The sequence below is a fragment of the Anabrus simplex genome, chromosome 2 (genome assembly GCF_040414725.1).
Source record: "Anabrus simplex isolate iqAnaSimp1 chromosome 2, ASM4041472v1, whole genome shotgun sequence".
NCBI classification, from domain to species: Eukaryota; Metazoa; Arthropoda; class Insecta; order Orthoptera; family Tettigoniidae; genus Anabrus; species Anabrus simplex.
The window spans coordinates 228,488,499-228,506,209 of NC_090266.1; the positions used below are offsets into that span (position 1 = coordinate 228,488,499).

Consider the following 17,711-nt stretch of genomic DNA (forward strand, 5'->3'; position numbering starts at 1 on the left):
TATTGTTGCAACACTGCAGTTTCTTAAAGAAACGTGAAGTGAGGTGTTCCAGTCTGCTATTACCGTCTTCAGGAAGTGAATGATTGATGGGTCAACTTTATATAGTTCCAGAACATGTATGAGCCAAGTGTGTGGTACTGAATCAAAGGCCTTTTGGTAGTCAATGAAGCACGTGTATAGGTTCCTGGATTTATGGTGTGCTTGTTCCAGGACCACAGTGTCGATAATCAGTAGCTCCTTGCACCCCTTGGTATTCTTCTTGCAACCCATTTTCTCCACGGCAATGATGTGGTTTTCCTCGCAGTGTTTCAGAATTCTGTTGTAGATGTAAATATCTTATATAGAGTAGATAGACATGTTATAGGCCGACACTTCGCTGGATTTTGCAGAGTTTCATCCTTTGGTTTCAGATATGAGATGCCAGTGCACAGGAAAGCTGGGAATGTTGCCGGGTTGTCTAAAAATTTCTGGAAATGTTGAGTCAGAAGGAAATGAGTACTTGTAAATTTCTTGTAGTAATAATTGTGTATACGATCAATGCCTGGGGCCTTCCAGTTCTGCAGTTTCTTGATGCTCTGTTGTATTTCTCCGATCTCAACAGCCTTGGTTGCCATATGCTTCACTTCATTAGTTCTATCTATCAGTTCACTCATCCAATGGGCTTCCACATTATTATTATTATTATTATTATTATTATTATTATTATTATTATTATTATTATTATTATTATTATGTCATTACCACACAGCTAAATACCACACAAACAAGCTATAGTGAATACATCCTTCCACAGAAGATTGGAGGCAAGAAGGGCACCTAGAAGTAAGCAACTGGTTAAAACTATCATGTAGTGTTGACCCCAGTAGTTGGGAATCTGGACAGAAAATGAATAATGAGAATGATTAAATAAATATTACGAAATGATAAAATACTAGGTAGAGAAAAACATATTACGTCGTGTACACTGTAAACTATTACATATGATTTACATTTTATTTAAACTCTCATCCTGCCAATTGATTTGAAAATGATCAGGTGAAACGCTCACGTTACTTTATAAGTGAAAAAATACATACAAACATACATAGATAAGTGTTGTTTTTCAGGACCTTATAATCAACAGCTACTCGTATCTGCGTTCCTCTCCAAGCATTTTTGTGTGAATGAAGCACCTCTATACACCAATAAAACAATGTTACTACCCGACATCATTTCGTTATCACTGGTTCCTTCTGCTGATATTGTTTCCTGAAGGATCACAAGTTTCATTTAAGAATGGATGCTCCGCACAGAAATGAGAACCTAAAGTATTGATATCTAACATCAATCAAGGTATTTCATCACATTTCAGAACTGGTCCAATTTGAGTGAACTGCAGTGTAATCATGAGTTGGCCAGGAAGCAGGTACCTTAAAAGTCATTCAGAAGATGGAATTGGCTCCACTAACAGAAATTTACAAATAGCAGAATGTGAACTGATTGAACTTCAGAGATACCTAAATTACAGGAACCACAACCGAAGCATGCGAAGCACAATATTCAAGCCGACAATTCTATCGGTAAGCCTACGGTTACGAGGAAATAACAGGCAAATGGTTTGATTAAACTTTAGTTATCATCCACCATATTTCGGCCAATTATGGCAGCTGTCATTAAGTCTCGACATGTAAGTCGTTGTGACAGACATCGTGCGGGCTAACCACTGAAATAAAGGACGTAGTTTATCTGTCATGGTATATCGTGCTTTCTATTACTATCGAATAACAAATTCTATTAACACGGGAGTTATCGTCAGTGGGGGAGTAATCACCATAAAATGTTCTGTCATTTCAAAACTTAATCCCATTCAGAATGTCATGCTTTTAAAAAGTTAGAACGATGTCTGCTTCAGTGAATTTGCTTCGTGACACTTGGTTGCATGGTATATTTCAATCATAGGATGGGAGAAGGGAACATATGAACGATATCGTTTTAATATCCAGTTGAGAATACTCTTAATACAGAAGGAATAAAAATTTTAATGAATATAAATAATTGAGATACTGAAGTTTGTCTGAAATATAATTGAAACAAGGGACGTGACTCCAAGTAAATAGTGTACACGAAGTGAATAGAAATTAACGAGACTTGTAAGCCACTGAAGCAGAAGCGGTTCGTCTTATTTGCCACACATAAATTACTACTACTACTCCTTCAGGAAGTCGTAAAATTTAAGAAACGAGATTTCCACTTCCGGAGGGGCATATGTCCCTGAGGTTCACTCAGTCTACATCAAAAATGAGTACCAGGTTAATTCCTGGGGGCAAAGGCGGCCGGGCGTAGAGCTAACCACTTTACCCCGTTATGTGCCGAGGTTAACAATGGTGGAAGCCTTTACCTTCCACACCTCCAAGGGCCTTCATGGCCTGTACGGAGGTGACTTTGCTTTGCTTTTTACTATTACTACTACTACAAAACAAATACTACTACAACTACTGTACTGGGTAAATACAGCAGATATTCGAGGTCAATAAAAAATCATTTATTACATACCAGGTTAACTACATTTAGCAAATTCAGACTAAAATATTTGCACGACCAAATAGTAAAATTCAATCACCAGCAACCTGCTCTCCAGTATAAAATGGCTTTCATTATCCCCTATCTATCGGAAATACTTCTCACTTCTAGTGATTGGTAGTGCTTGAAATTTTCAACTACAAACTCTTTGGGGACAGAGTCATTGGAACGGATATCACCATCATTAATTAACAGACCATACACTATTCTTGTTAATAAATCAACGAAGACTGCGTTTCTCATAGATAATGACAGTCCAAACACATGTGCCAACAAAAATTGCCAATGAACCAGGAAATGGGAATAGATATAAAACGCTCGTGGAATCTTCACACAGAAACCACCCTTCCAATACTTTTCTAACGTACTGGTGAAATTCTAAAGATTCTACACTGTTCATTTTCCACATCAATCTATGTCCATATTTTCTGATATTTAAAAGAATATTCTCCTGAATACCTGTCATATTCTTAGCTACACGTTCTCAGTCTCAATGACCGTCATCCCAGTACTCGGCCAACTGTGTTGAAATAAATGACGTCTTACCTAAGTGAACATACTGTATGTAAAAACGTACGGTGCCTGTAGTTATTAGTAAATTATTAATATATGATAGACGACTTCATGTTATAACGTAGTAAGTCCAGAAAAGCAATAGTTTACTCTGTTAGATAAAAAATAACAATAACCACCATCTTCATCATCATAACGTTATTCTTTAACTTCTGCTCCAACTGCTAGCGGTCATAACAGACACTAGAATATCGGATTATTTTCCGCAGGAGTACATTTAACATTCCAGAACCGACCGACACGAAGTTTTCACATTTAAACACCCCTGAAATGCCATCGATATCCATCAGGCTAAAGCGTACTATCTTTGAAGCATAAGGCCAATGACTAAGTTACTATGGTTACGTCATTATAATATTTTTTTGCTATTGGCTTTACGTCGCGCCGACACAGATATGTCTTATGGCGACGAACGTCACTATAAAAGAGGGTACTGAGATAATATATGTACAGTGCATTCAAGGTAGGATAAGGAGGAACGGTGTTCGAAAGAAAATATGATGAAATGGATTCATTTAAGGTGCAATACCTGCCCCCGTTTTTGACATTATGACTTGAGATAAGAAAATAGTCCGCCTCTGTGGTGTAGTGGTTAGCGTGATTAGCTGCCACCCCCGGAGGTCCGGGTTCGATTCCCGGCTCTGCCACAAAATTTGAAAAGTGGTACGAGGGCTGGAACGGGGTCCACTCAGCCTCGGGAGGTCAACTGAGTAGAGGTGGGTTCGATTTCCACCTCAGCCATCCTGGAAGTGGTTTTCCGTGGTTTTCCACTTCTCCTCCAGGCAAATGCCGGGATAGTACCTCACTTAAGGCCACGGCCGCTTCCTTCCCTCTTCCTTGCCTATCCTATCCGATCTTCCCATCCCTCCACAAGGCCCCTGTTCAGCATAGCAGGTGAGGCCGCCTGGGCGAGGTACTGGTCATTCTCCCCAGTTGTATCCCCGAACCAAAGTCTGAAACACCAGGACACTGCCCTTGAGGCATTAGAGGTGGGATCCCTCGCCGAGTCCGAGGGAAGAGCCAACCCTGGAGGGTAAGCAGATTAAGATTAAGATAAGAAAATAAAGTAACATGTTATTTGTAAGTCGTTTATTGACACTCATCAAATATGAACTCTTCCTACATAGATAAGGAAATGTTAGTAGCCGACATTTTTCTCACATGGCTTTTCTATGGATATTGCTTGTGAAATAATTCACACTTTTCATTTCAGAATTGGTGCACTGTAGTCAATTTTCGATGCAGCTTACCAGCAGTGGAGCGCCCTCAGTACACATCTTTGTCTCGTCGCTTTTCCCAGAGTGGTTTCCCATTTTCACGCCAGGCAAATGCTGGGGCTGTACCTTAGTTAAGGCCACGGCCGCGTCCTTCCAACTCCTAGGCCTTTCCTATCCCATCGTCCCCATAAGACCTATCAGTGTCGGTGCGTGGTAAAGCCACTAGATTTTCCCAGCCAAACACCAGGTGCCGCGCTGAGTGGCTCTGTCGGTAGAGCGAAGACATTCCCAGCCCACGTTGGGAGGACAGGCGAGCCCTGTGGTATTTGAAGTTCCTCAAGTACGCCACCCTCCCATCGTTACATTTACCGGGACGTAAAAGAAATCCTGCAGGACATCATTTCCAGCACCTCGTTGCCTCCATAAACCATCAGATAGGTAGTGGGACGAAAGAACTACTTATAACAATCATTCATTGTTTATTTTTATTCCTGTCAACCAGAGGGCACTTAGTAATTCGTATTCGGGAAATTAGTTTCGTTTAGTGACTTATGGCTATTTCATTCGTGTGCTTTTGTAGTGTTATCTATAGAATATCATTACTTTCCATCAGCTATTTCTCTGAGGTTTTTTTTTTTTGCTGGGCGTTTTACGTCGCACCGACACAGATAGGTCTTATGGAGACGACGGGATAGGAAAGGCCTAGGAGTTGGAAGGCAGCGGCCTTGGCCTTAATTAAGGTACAGCCCCAGCATTTGCCTAGTGTGAAAATGGGAAACCACGGAAAACCATCTTTAGGGCTGCCGATAGCGGGATTCGAACCTACTATCTCCCGGATGCAAGCTCACAGCCGCGCGCTTCTACGCGCACGGCCAACTCGCCCGGTTTCTCTGAGTTCAATATACACTGACTGACAGAGCAAATGCAACACCAAGGAGGAGTGGTTCGAAAGGGATGAAAGTTGGGGAAAAAACAGAGTCGGCACGGAAGAATAATTGATGTTTATTTCAAACCGATATGCAGGTTACACAATGCGCACGGCATCGACTCAGTAGGATGTAGGACCACCGCGAGCGGCGATGCACGCAGAAACACGTCGAGGTACAGAGTCAATAAGAGTGCGGATGGTGTCCTGAGGGATGGTTCTCCATTCTCTGTCAACCATTTGCCACAGTTGGTCGTCCGTACGAGGCTGGGGCAGAGTTTGCAAACGGCGTCCAATGAAATCCCACACGTGTTCGATTGGTGAGAGATCCGGAGAGTACGCTGGCCACGGAAGCATCTGTACACCTCGTAGAGCCTGTTGGGAGATGCGAGCAGTGTGTGGGCGGGCATTATCCTGCTGAAACAGAGCATTGGGCAGCCCCTGAAGGTACGGGAGTGCCACCGGCCGCAGCACATGCTGCACGTAGCGGTGGGCATTTAACGTGCCTTGAATACGCACTAGAGGTGACGTGGAATCATAAGCAATAGCTCCCCAAACCATGATGCCGCGTTGTCTAGCGGTAGGGCGCTCCACAGTTACTGCCGGATTTGACCTTTCTCCACGCCGACGCCACACTCGTCTGCGGTGACTATCACTGACAGAACAGAAGCGTGACTCATCGGAGAACACGACGTTCCGCCATTCCCTCATCCAAGTCGCTCTAGCCCGGCACCATGCCAGGCGTGCACGTCTATGCTGTGGAGTCAATGGTAGTCTTCTGAGCGGACGCCGGGAGTGCAGGCCTCCTTCAACCAATCGACGGGAAATTGTTCTGGTCGATATTGGAACAGCCAGGGTGTCTTGCACATGCTGAAGAATGGCGGTTGACGTGGCGTGCGGAGCTGCCATCGCTTGGCGGTGGATGCGCCGATCCTCGCGTGCTGACGTCACTCGGGCTGCGCCTGGACCCCTCGCACGTGCCACATGTCCCTGCGCCAACCATCTTCGCCACAGGCGCTGCACCGTGGACACATCCCTATGGGTATCGGCTGCGATTTGACGAAGCGACCAACCTGCCCTTCTCAGCCCGATCACCATACCCCTCGTAAAGTCGTCTGTCTGCTGGAAATGCCTCCGTTGACGGGGGCCTGGCATTCTTAGCTATACACGTGTCCTGTGGCACACGACAACACGTTCTACAATGACTGTCGGCTGAGAAATCACGGTACGAAGTGGGCCATTCGCCAACGCCGTGTCCCAATTATCGTTCGCTACGTGCGCAGCACAGCGGCGCATTTCACATCATGAGCATACCTCAGTGACGTCAGTCTACCCTGCAATTGGCATAAAGTTCTGACCACTCCTTCTTGGTGTTGCATTTGCTCTGTCAGTCAGTGTATATTGTTTACACTAGCATACATCAGCGGACATGTAAGGCTTTAGAAAGAGGAGGTAACTTCGTGTTCAAGTATGTATGCTGAGGCCACAAAAACTCAAGCTCTATCAAGGTGTAGTGTGCAGTACACGCAGAAATACAAAATTTTGAGACACATATATCTGTCGTGCTGCCGGTTAGCCAAAGACGCGATTCTAGATACAGTGTTACAGCGCTATTACATACCCCTTGCGGAATTAGGAGTTGTGTTAGACGACATGTGCCTTTTTCTTCGCGAGCACTGACTCTGGATATGGTTGCATAGTTGCACTTCCCCTTGAAAGAATAATCACAAACATCTAACATTGGATGGCTGTTAGCTTGCATTCGTCCGCCTCCGTAGCGTAACGGTTAGTGCTATTAGCTGCCGTCCTCGCAGGCCCGGGTTCGATTCCGGTACTGTCAGAAATTTAAGACTGGCAGGGGCGCTGGTATGTGGTGAAAATGGTACATGAAGCCCACCTCCATTGGGTGTGTGCCTGAGAAGAGATGCACCATCTCGCAAAAAGGATTCGGGAGGTGTTCGTTTTGAACCCAGCCATCGGCAGCAATGAGGATGATTTTTCGTGGTTTCTCATTTTCACAACAGACAAAATGCCACAGTCGCTTCCTTCCCAGTCCTAGCGCCGAGTTCTCCTGAGGTTAAATTACCAGCTTCTAACACTGGCAGAGCGGGCGAGTTGGCCATGCGGTTAGGGGCACGCGGCTGTGAATTTGCACCCGGGAGATAGTGGGTACGAATCCCACTGTCGGCAGCACTGAAGATGGTTTTCCGTGGTTTCCCATTGTCATACCAGGCAAATGCTGGGGCTGTACCTTTATTAAGGCCACGACCACTTCCTTCCAAATCCTAGGCCTTTTCTATCCCATCGTCACCATAAGACCTATCTGTGTCAGTACGACGTAAAGCCTCTAGCAAAAAAAATAACACTGGCTGCCAGACAAGTGATTTATAAAGTCTGCTCCATTCCGCATTTTGGTCCAGTTTGTCTAGCTGAGTAAGGAGAAACTTCGAATGTCTGTCTGATTATCGGAAATTGAAACATTATTCTTCACGCTGAACGATTCTTGAACGCATGGTTGTAAAGATTTGTATAAAATCTCCAGGGACACCTCACATTTCACGGACTTGTAGAAAAACTGGACGATATCAGATAATCTTTATGATGGTCTTGTTCCAAGAGAAGGTAGGTTCTCCAACGCTGGAACTCAACATTTTACGATGACCTCACTTGTAGCAGCCATAATAAGCAGCGTGCCTCCAAAACCCCTACTTAGTGTCCCGCCTCCTATTCATTGTGACTGTCTGCTATGAGTATCGAATTGCACATAAAACAGTAGGCTCCATCTGAAAGGCAGTGAATACGCTGTAAATCAGAATACTGGCCTCCTCAATATGTTAACATTGTTTCTTGTTTCGCCTCCCTGGCGTGTTAATGCTTCAGTAGCGACGGACGTGCGCTTCCGATAAACAAGCAGTGTGCGTGAGACGGACCACCAGCTTTACTTATGCATTCATAGTGATTTAACCGTAATTAGCGATAAGGTGGGAGGATAAAATTTTAATAGCCCCCGTATACCTAAAGGGAAGGCCATAAATACGGCGATATTAAGGGCTGTATCATTAATTTGTGAGGGAAAAGAACATAAAAAAGGAAAATTGCTTCGCCATGGCAACAACAGTCACCGTTCACCACCCAAGTAACCATGAACTTCAATTCGATGACATGAAACCTTTTCACAAGCAGCAGGTTTCCATTCATTTCCACACATGCTTTATGTAAGATCAATAACCAGGCTGAGTAGTTCAAACGGTTGAGCGCTGGACTTCTAAATCCAAGTTAGCCGGTTCTACTTTATATTACGGCTCAGAATGGTAGTATTTGACGATGCTCAAATAAGCCTTTCCGGAACATAGGCGTCTCCGAAAACCATAAAAGTAGCCAACGGGACATAAAGAGGCATAATTATTCATCCTGGAGAAATCTGGAAAAATGGGTCTGGTTTCTAGAGGATAGTTTTCTCAGGACGGTCGTTCCTGAAAAAATAACTGAAAATGTTATTATTGTTTTACTATAGAAATAAAATCCTATTCTTCTTCTTAGGTACATTTATTTGCCGTTCCAATACTTTTAAATGAATTAGACATGAGTTTAAACACCGAAACATTGCACATACTGTATATTAACTGTCTTGAAATGTTATTTATGAAGATTCCATAGCGCGATTAATAAGCTATTTACAACTAACTTATTTTAAGTGTTTTTAAAATCAAACTTATCGGAGAGCCGTGTCGGACCCAAGTAATAACAATTCCCCCTGGATTCAATAATAACAATATTTGAAGAAAATCAGGATAGTTGTAACATATTCTGCAAGTAGTTTCCTTCATATTGTTATCAGTCTCATGTGCAAAAGGAATATAAACAACACGCCAGGCGAATGCTGTGGCTGTACCTTAATTAAGGCCACGGCCGTTTTCTTTCCACTCTTAGTCTATTCCTATCCCATCGTCGCCATATGACCTGTGTCGGTGCGACGTAAAGGCAATTGTAAATATATATATATATCGATGGCTTACTTCTAAAACCTCGTATCTCTCACTGCACTTCGTATCCACTTTCTTCCTTAAGACTGGTCACGCTTCCCAGCCAAATATGGATGTACAGTCCATCAGAACAATCTTCGTTGTGTTTGTTTTCCCATGGTTATGTGTAAAGGAAATTGAATCTTAAACAGATTAAACTGTAGGAGTGCTTAAATTCGCCATGAAAACGACATCCCTACAATACTGTATGGTAAGGTCCATTTTCCTTAACACGTTAGCATAGGAAAATGAACAGTACCAAAAAGGTTCTGATGGATTGTAAATTAATATGTGGCTGGGAGGCGTGACCATTGTTAAGGAATATAATGGGTAAGAAGAACATTGTAACATACGATGTTTTAGATATAAGGCGACGATATGAACAATTGCTCTGTAAGAACTAGCTCCTCCCGTGAGGCAAAGTTGACTTACTTTAAAGACTTTCTGGCTGACGCGTACGAGAATATGGGTTCTTACAGTGTTACAACCCATTTTCTTGTGAATTTCCAGTGGATTATCTACCGTTCTCTTCCTTGACCGTCCCTCAGAGCATTCTGTTACCATCTTCCAGAGTTTATTTTCATGTAGTACAAACAGAATTTCAATTTTTCTCCGCCCTCAATCAATGTGTAGACTGTGTTGTGAGTAATTTACATTAAGAGAAACAAATTGATTCAAATCATATTTACCTCAACTAGTAAGCCAATATTTTCTAATATTTTCCAAATTCGTATTAATGGTAACTCGCAGCTTTGTAAACACGATCCTGAAACCAGTGGTCATTCTTAAATCTCGTTAACGAGACCGACTAATTTTATTCACCGGTAAATCAGACAATACTTCCGTTCGAACCTACTCGTGTTAGGACAAGCTCGGTGTTAATAAACCCAGCCCAGCATGTTTGTGAACGACGGATATCCATTCATCAGACTTTGTTTTCTAAGCTAACTTAAGCGTTTCACTCACTATATAAACATTAAATGTAAAGCACGGAATGTGGTTAGTGAAGCCCTGCTGGAACCAAACAGATGAGAGCTGCTTCTGGAGCAATCAAAGGAAAACAAGTCAGCGTCTAAAAGAGTGAAGAGGTCGAGTGGAATCGAGAGAAAGAGAACAAAATTATGGCCTGCTGGTCTACATATGGAGTTCTAATAATTATATGGTTAACTTAACCATTCTCATTTCCCACGTCCATTCGCAGGGAATAATATGTATATAAGAATACCTAGCTGTAATAGAAAGGTACAAAAGAACAAGTCGGTATATTTCCTTTCTTGATATGTACGATATGGTTTAAATGTTTTGCGTTTTGAAAGTTCTTCAATGTGGATCGTTACGATGAGTAAATTTATAGAAAAGATCAATTCAATGTAATTTTTACGTTGGTGAGATGATGAAACTGTCATAAAGCGGAAATGGAAGAGATCGTATTCTGCGCACTTATTTTAAATATTCCTTTTTATTCTACGTCCCTTACCGGATGACAGTCGAAGATTGCGATTAGGCTATAACAGTTCGTAACTAGGAATTAGTAGATCCTTACTACACAGTCCTAACTTTCGCCTGAATATTTGGACATCCAAACCTGATACAGAATTAATTAACCATTTATCTCTGCGATCTTTGTATATACTGCTATCGGTCACATCCTTGGGCGTCACAAATTCACTGCGCCATAATGGTTCTCATTTCAGAAACAATTATCTAGTAAGCATTTCTTGCAGTTGCCAGGATATGCTCTGTGCCTACAGCAGATTAATTTGAAATCCTGTCCGTTGACAAACCCATTGCATAGTGAGTTGTGCCGTAGCCCAGCTATCTAGTTGAGATCAATATGATCTTTTTCTTCTCCTTTCTTAATCCGTTTACCCTCCAGGGTTTTTTTCCTAGAACTCAGAGAGCGATCCCACCTCTACCGCCTCAAGATCAGCGTCCTGGAGCGAGAGACTTTGAATCGGGGGGATACAACTGGGGAGGAGGGTCATTTCAATTCACCAAGGTAGCAACACCTGCTATGCTGAACAGGGGCCTTGTCGGAGGATGGGAATATCGGAAGGAATAGACAAGGAAGAGAGAAGGAAGCGGCCGTGGCCTTAAGTTAGGTACCATCCCGGAATTTGCCTGAAGGAATAGACCGAAACAACGGAAAACCACTCCTAGAGTGACTAAGGTGGGAATTGGTCCCCCCTTGTACTCAGTTGACCCTTCGAGGCTGAGTGGACCCCGTTCCAGTCCTCGTAACAATTTTCAAATTTCGTGGGAGAGCTGGGAATCGAACGTGGTCCTCCGGGGGCGGCAGCTAATCACATTAACCACTACACCACAGAGACGGGCAGGTCAATATGATCTGAATCAATTTTACTCTAATGTAGGGTACTCACAGCATGGCCTACACAATAACGAGAGGAAGAAATAAAGTTGAAATTCTGTTTGTACTGCATGAAAATAAACTCTGTGAGATGGTAATAGAGGGGCGGACAGGGAAGGGAGCGCTAGAGAATCCACCGAAAATTCACAGGAAAATGGGTTAAAATCCTTTATGGTCCCATCTCGTACACACCAGCCAGAGATGTTTTAAAATAAGCCAACTTTGCCTCCCACTCAGTGAAGAACGAGTACACAATTCCTACTGGAATTTATACTTCAACATTTGGAATATAGCGGTACAGGAAATGACAACCCTATGTTCCTAGACCTCCGTCTACTACCTTCCATCTTAGCATAAGCCGGAGACTTTAATGATCTTGTCATTTGCATCATTTCTTATCCTCTTGGTCTGATGACATTGATGATTGGTCCAAAATACTCTTCAAACCCTGTCTGTCATTTTGAGGGACACATTAGCACATTTACAGGCAAGCAAATAAACTTCACTACAGGGAAATAATCCGATAATGTATGAAATTATAACTGAAATGTTGAATGTTCACAGACGTTGAATGGAATCTATTTTGATTCTACGAACGATTGGTTTGCTTATTTTTGAAACGAGTTTCTTAGCAATGTATTACTGTAAGAGAGATCTTAAGGGCTTAGAAAGAAACTACTATTATAATAAAAGAATATATGACGAAATAAGAAAGTAACTTACCTCTTTGCCTTTGATATCTCTGTAGCGAATCCACTTCCCTAAGCGAGGGCGAGTGTATTCGATCATATAGGCTTCAGCAAATTCCTGACCCTGACCGTTTCCGAATCGGCCTTGAGTCTCGGTGGCCGTGATCATGAAGACTTGGTGCAAATCAATCTCCAACCATTCCTTGGGCTCTGTTGTAATCTGCTGTTTGGGGCACCATGCTCCGCCGTGGTTCTCCGTCCGCACTCTGCAAGAAACAGACCGAATACCCTTTCAGACGTAATAATCACCATAGTAGGCCTACGTCATAGTACAGTTTGTATGCTTTAATATGAGGTACTTTAATACAATCATGTGGAATTCCACGAGTGAATGAGTTCTGAAATTTAGATTATAGGCCTAAGTGCAAAGGATACAGTATAGGCTATGTAAATATTTTCAGTGGAGAAGTCACAATTAACAATGATAAGTAATGTTAACATGGCTAGTAGGAATCGACCGTGGACGGCGTTTGGTCAAACTACATATATTTCGGAACAGCGAATTTTAAGTTACTTTAAATAATGAAATTCTATAACAATGCATGCCATATTTGATAACATTTGAAGATTAGTATGAGCCTATATGGATTTCTGAGTGAAATGTATAATTATGAGTTACAGACCACTTTTATTAGCTAGATATTGTATACAGCCGTGGAGAAATACATCAGAAATGGATGTGATATCTTCCACTTAATTTTTGATGTAATTATTTGTTCACACTGCGAACAGATGTGTAATGTTGATTAGCGCTCACTTTCCTACGTTCAACGTATCGAGAGTGAATGCCGACTCATATCATGGGCAGTTTTAAGAAAGTTTTATTACCGAATAACAACATCATTAGATTTTCGCGCACATTAATAAATTTGAATTCAGGCCACACTTGACGTCCGTAATATGGTAGTTAAAGGGATGTTTTAACAAGTATTATTATTATTATTATTATTATTATTATTATTATTATTATTATTATTATTATTATTTAACGGAATGTGAAATTATTCGATCATCGATCCCGTGTGCTTGAGTGTACAGAGTATTGCCAATACTGTTGTCGTATTCATAGCTTATAATGCAGTGCCAAATCGGATATTGTATAAGGAGTAACGTAAATTAATTTGCATCATACCGATTTTGAACAAGAATTAGCTATAAATGACTGCATTAAAAGAAACATGAGAGTTTTCAGCAACAAATACGAAGTCATATATTTTAGTATACTCGCCATATTGAAAATTATTAAAAATCATAAGACGATGTATTCACTAAACCGAATGATGAAATGAACATTCCAGTCCAGTATATGAGAGCAAATTTTTCATCTCTATTGTGATGGCAAGGTATTTTTTTACCATCGTATGGTAGAATAAAGTGCTCACTAACCGCTTAAAAGTACGACTGAATATTCTCGGGACCATTCAAAACAGGTCGTGAATGAGACATGGTATGACACAGTCCTTCATTACCCTTTCTAACGCCATCACTAACGAAGTACAGGACCTGTATATCTGCGCGAGCATGCGGCAATGCTAAGAAGAGAGGAAAGCTAACAACAGAATGCAGAATATTGATAGGGCAAGTCGCAAGGTTGCTCTGTTATGCAATTCGTCTACTATTCATTGTGTTTCCATTTCCCATCGTAATAATTCGTATGAATGTATTTATATATGTATTTTTTTATTTATTTATTTATTTATTTATTTATTTATTTATTTATTTATTTATTTATTATTCTAATTTACAAATATGTAATAGTTCATTTAGAGAAAGCCATACGATTCGAGTAGCTACATGCTCACAGGCGACTTACGGTTTATTGCAGCTGCAGGCTTGTAGTTTTACGTGACTGATGATATCGTGATGATAGCCACCGGACATCCTGTTATTCGTGGAATACGAACCACTGGGATCTGATTATTCATTTCAAAATTCTCGTAGGTACTGACCGGGATTAGAATAGCAGCCACCTTCGTGAGAATCCAGTAAAGAAACCACTCTGCTATCAAGCCCCATTAGTTTATTCTTCGGAGGTAAATAAATCACAAATCTTTCCCGAGATCCCTGGATTAAAACACATTTTTCTCATGTTCTAGTACGGATACGTAAACAAATGAAATGTCGTATGGCTCTTAGTGCCGGGATATCCCAGGACGGGTTCGGCTGGCCAGATGCAGGTCTTTCTATTTGACGCCCATAGGCGACCTGCGCGTCGTGATGAGGATGGAATGATGATGAAGACAACACATACACCCAGCCCCCGTGCCATTGGAATTAACCAATTAAGGTTAAAATCCCCGACCCGGCCGGGAATCGAACCCGGGACCCTCTGAGGCGAAGGCCAGTACGCTGACCGTTCAGCCAACGAGTCGGACACGGATACGTAGATATTTGGACATGAAGATAGATAATTCCCCATTGTTCTGACGTTGATACGCACGAAAACTCTACCGAAATCCGACCCCATCCGTGAAAATATGTATTTATTCTTTCCAGGCTTCAGGACTCCATTTTGATTACAGAGAATTTGTTAAAAGTACCCCAGGAAAATAGTTCCAGAAATTATAATAAACTGAGAAACATGTCTGGGGTGAAATATAAGGTAAGTACGTCGTTGCAAGCCTTTATGAACAGTTAGACGCAGAATAACGAACTTAGAAAACGTGGGTGATTATTAACAGAATATTAGCGGAGATGAAACCTGTACATTAACATGTTCTGTGCAATAATATATTCATCTGTAAAGGTTGCATGACTAGCGGAAGATAAAAGGGAATATAACATAGACCACCGCCACTTTTCCTTCCTTTAATTTACTTCTTTATATAATGAAGTAAGAATGCAGGCCTCCCCCAGCGATAATATGCCTGACAATATACGTGGAAAGAAAAGCACTGGTTCTGTCAGAGCGTGAGTCACGCCTTTCCAGTCTACCTTCCTTTGGCTGAAGGAAACCTCATTACAGACACCTCCTGCGTTCTCAATCAGTTTATAATCACCTTTGCGACTTGACAGGAAAAGGTTTCTGAAGAGCCTGCTCTGTTACTGGCTGTGCTCACTGTCTGCTCGTTTCGGCAATAGTGACGTTCATACGTACATATTGCCAACGTATAAATACTACCCCAAAATGTGTTATCAATCCTAACCAGTGATATCCTTTTGAACATCAGAACTTCCCATTTTTAGTTAAAAAATAAAAAAATTATAGTAAATATTAATAATTGAATCTCTTTCTTATTTTCTCATATTAAAAGTAAAACCTGGGACAAGAAGTAATAATAGTCTAATAAGAATAAACTTTAACATTCAGTAGTAGTAGTAGTAGTAGTAGTAGTAGTAGTAGTAGTAGTAGTAGTAGTAGTAGTAGTAGTAGTGGTGTCCGTTTGCTTTGCTTGGCTGAATTGTGAGTAATGTGTCCTTCGATTCAGAGGGCAACGATTTCGATACCCGGCCGAGTCGGGAATTTTATCTTTGTCTCGTTAGTTGCTAGCTCGGGAACTATGTATTTGCTTTCGTCTTAAAGCACATACGGTTGGCTTCGGGAGAGATATCCGACCGTAAAACTGGGCTAAATCCGTGAAAAATACCGACCCCCTGTAATAAGAAAATGCCAAAAAGAAACAGTAGTAGTAGTAAACATGATTATGGCATAGACCGCAAATACGCAAGACTACGTACAAAAAACGGGTCTCCACTGGTTACAGACCTTCAAAATAATCTACTCCGTACATCTTTGTCCATGGACACAGGTCGGCCTGGGCGAGGTAAACCGGCAGTTGATACTCTACCCCGTTTGAACGTCTCCACCCATCTCGCCACTGTTATGTAGGGCATGGCATGCACACCTAATGCTTCCCGCAGCTCTGCATGGTATTGGCGTGCATTTCTGCCACGGAGAACTGTTATTTTAATATAGGATCGTTGCTCCTGCTTGTTGACTTCCATTTTGTGACGCTCTCACTCACACACTGAACTTGGGGCATGCTTAGACTCACACTGTTGTTTACATACACCATCTAGTGGCATCATTCGCAAGTACATACCGTACGTCTCGAAATGCACATCTTAGATTTTCCGTGTTGTCTCCTGTTCGCGAGAAAAAAAAATAGTTGCCATGACTTATGTCTCGACCTACGTATGTGATATATGAATGCCATTATCAACTGTTCCTCGCTAACGTGACTGCGGTCCAAATCCCAGCTGAGGCAAAAGGGATTTTTGAAAAGGAAAGTCACTTTCCTCTGCCTATGAATCAGGCTATGATCCTGATAATAAGAGTCACATAAAACTGAAAGCTTACTCTTCGACAGTTGTCCATTGTAGCTCTAAGGTTCGGAGATGATGTTAGGGAGCTATAAAATACGTTCATATTCGGTGTTTTACTTTAATACAATAATCTAAGTTGAGCCTGTGATCAGAAATTAAATTTTCTTGTACTATAAAAAATGCGTAGCCAGAATTACGAAGGTAAGATTTCAATTACACCATAATTATAAATAGGCACTTCTGGTACAATAAAAATTGAAATTTTAAGCACGGGGTTTCTTTGTATTCACTGAAAGACATATCCAGAATTACATTTTCGGAACTTGGTTTATATATCAATGCTTTGTGGTGTATATTTTAGATTCACGACGCGCTTTGGTCGATTCTGAAATAATATTTCTTATCTTCTTATGCTAATGTTTTAATGGTAATCTTTCATACCGATCGTCACCAGTACTCAGGCACCATGACATACAGGCGCAGAGCCTTCATTGCATCCGTCGGTGGGATATTTTATTCCTGGAAGGTTGCCTCGGAAGAAACACTGAGACTGTGCTCAATAGGACCAGATTAAGTACATTCAGATCCTCTTAATTAACTTGACTTTCAGACGTAAGTCAACATTACACAATCATATAGAGCAGTCTGAGCCCTGACTTTTCCTTATTTCCTCAGCAATGTTCGAAATGAAAATGACAATAATTTTTGTACTTTAGCTTCCGCTTCGCCGTGATTCATTGGTATTCTATATTAGTGTTCCATGGTAACCTTCATTCAATAAATCTTATCCATCTATGCCGGAGCGCTTTCATTTCTTTCTAAAAGTGCCATAGGAAGAACTTTTCTACATAGCACGATAAATCTTACGTGTTTATAATTCCGTAGTACCGTTTGAATATCCTGACTAGTCGTATATCACAATGTTTACATAACGTATGATACATGTGCTTGTCCGTGGGTAATATTAAATATTATTCTACGAAGTTGCATAATCATTAACTTCAAAATTCGCACAAAGAGCAGGAAACCCAC

The 17,711-nt window shown here is 41.4% G+C and overlaps 1 protein-coding gene across 1 annotated transcript in view; it reads right to left on the minus strand.

Annotated features, from left to right (window-relative positions):
• Positions 1-17,711, minus strand: part of LOC136864018 (discoidin domain-containing receptor 2) — a 1,053,752-nt gene that overhangs the window by 348,305 nt on the left and 687,736 nt on the right. The window contains exon 5 of the mRNA XM_067140517.2: positions 12,388-12,619. Coding sequence (XP_066996618.1) covers positions 12,388-12,619 — 232 coding nt within the window. The remainder of the gene's footprint in view (positions 1-12,387; positions 12,620-17,711) is intronic.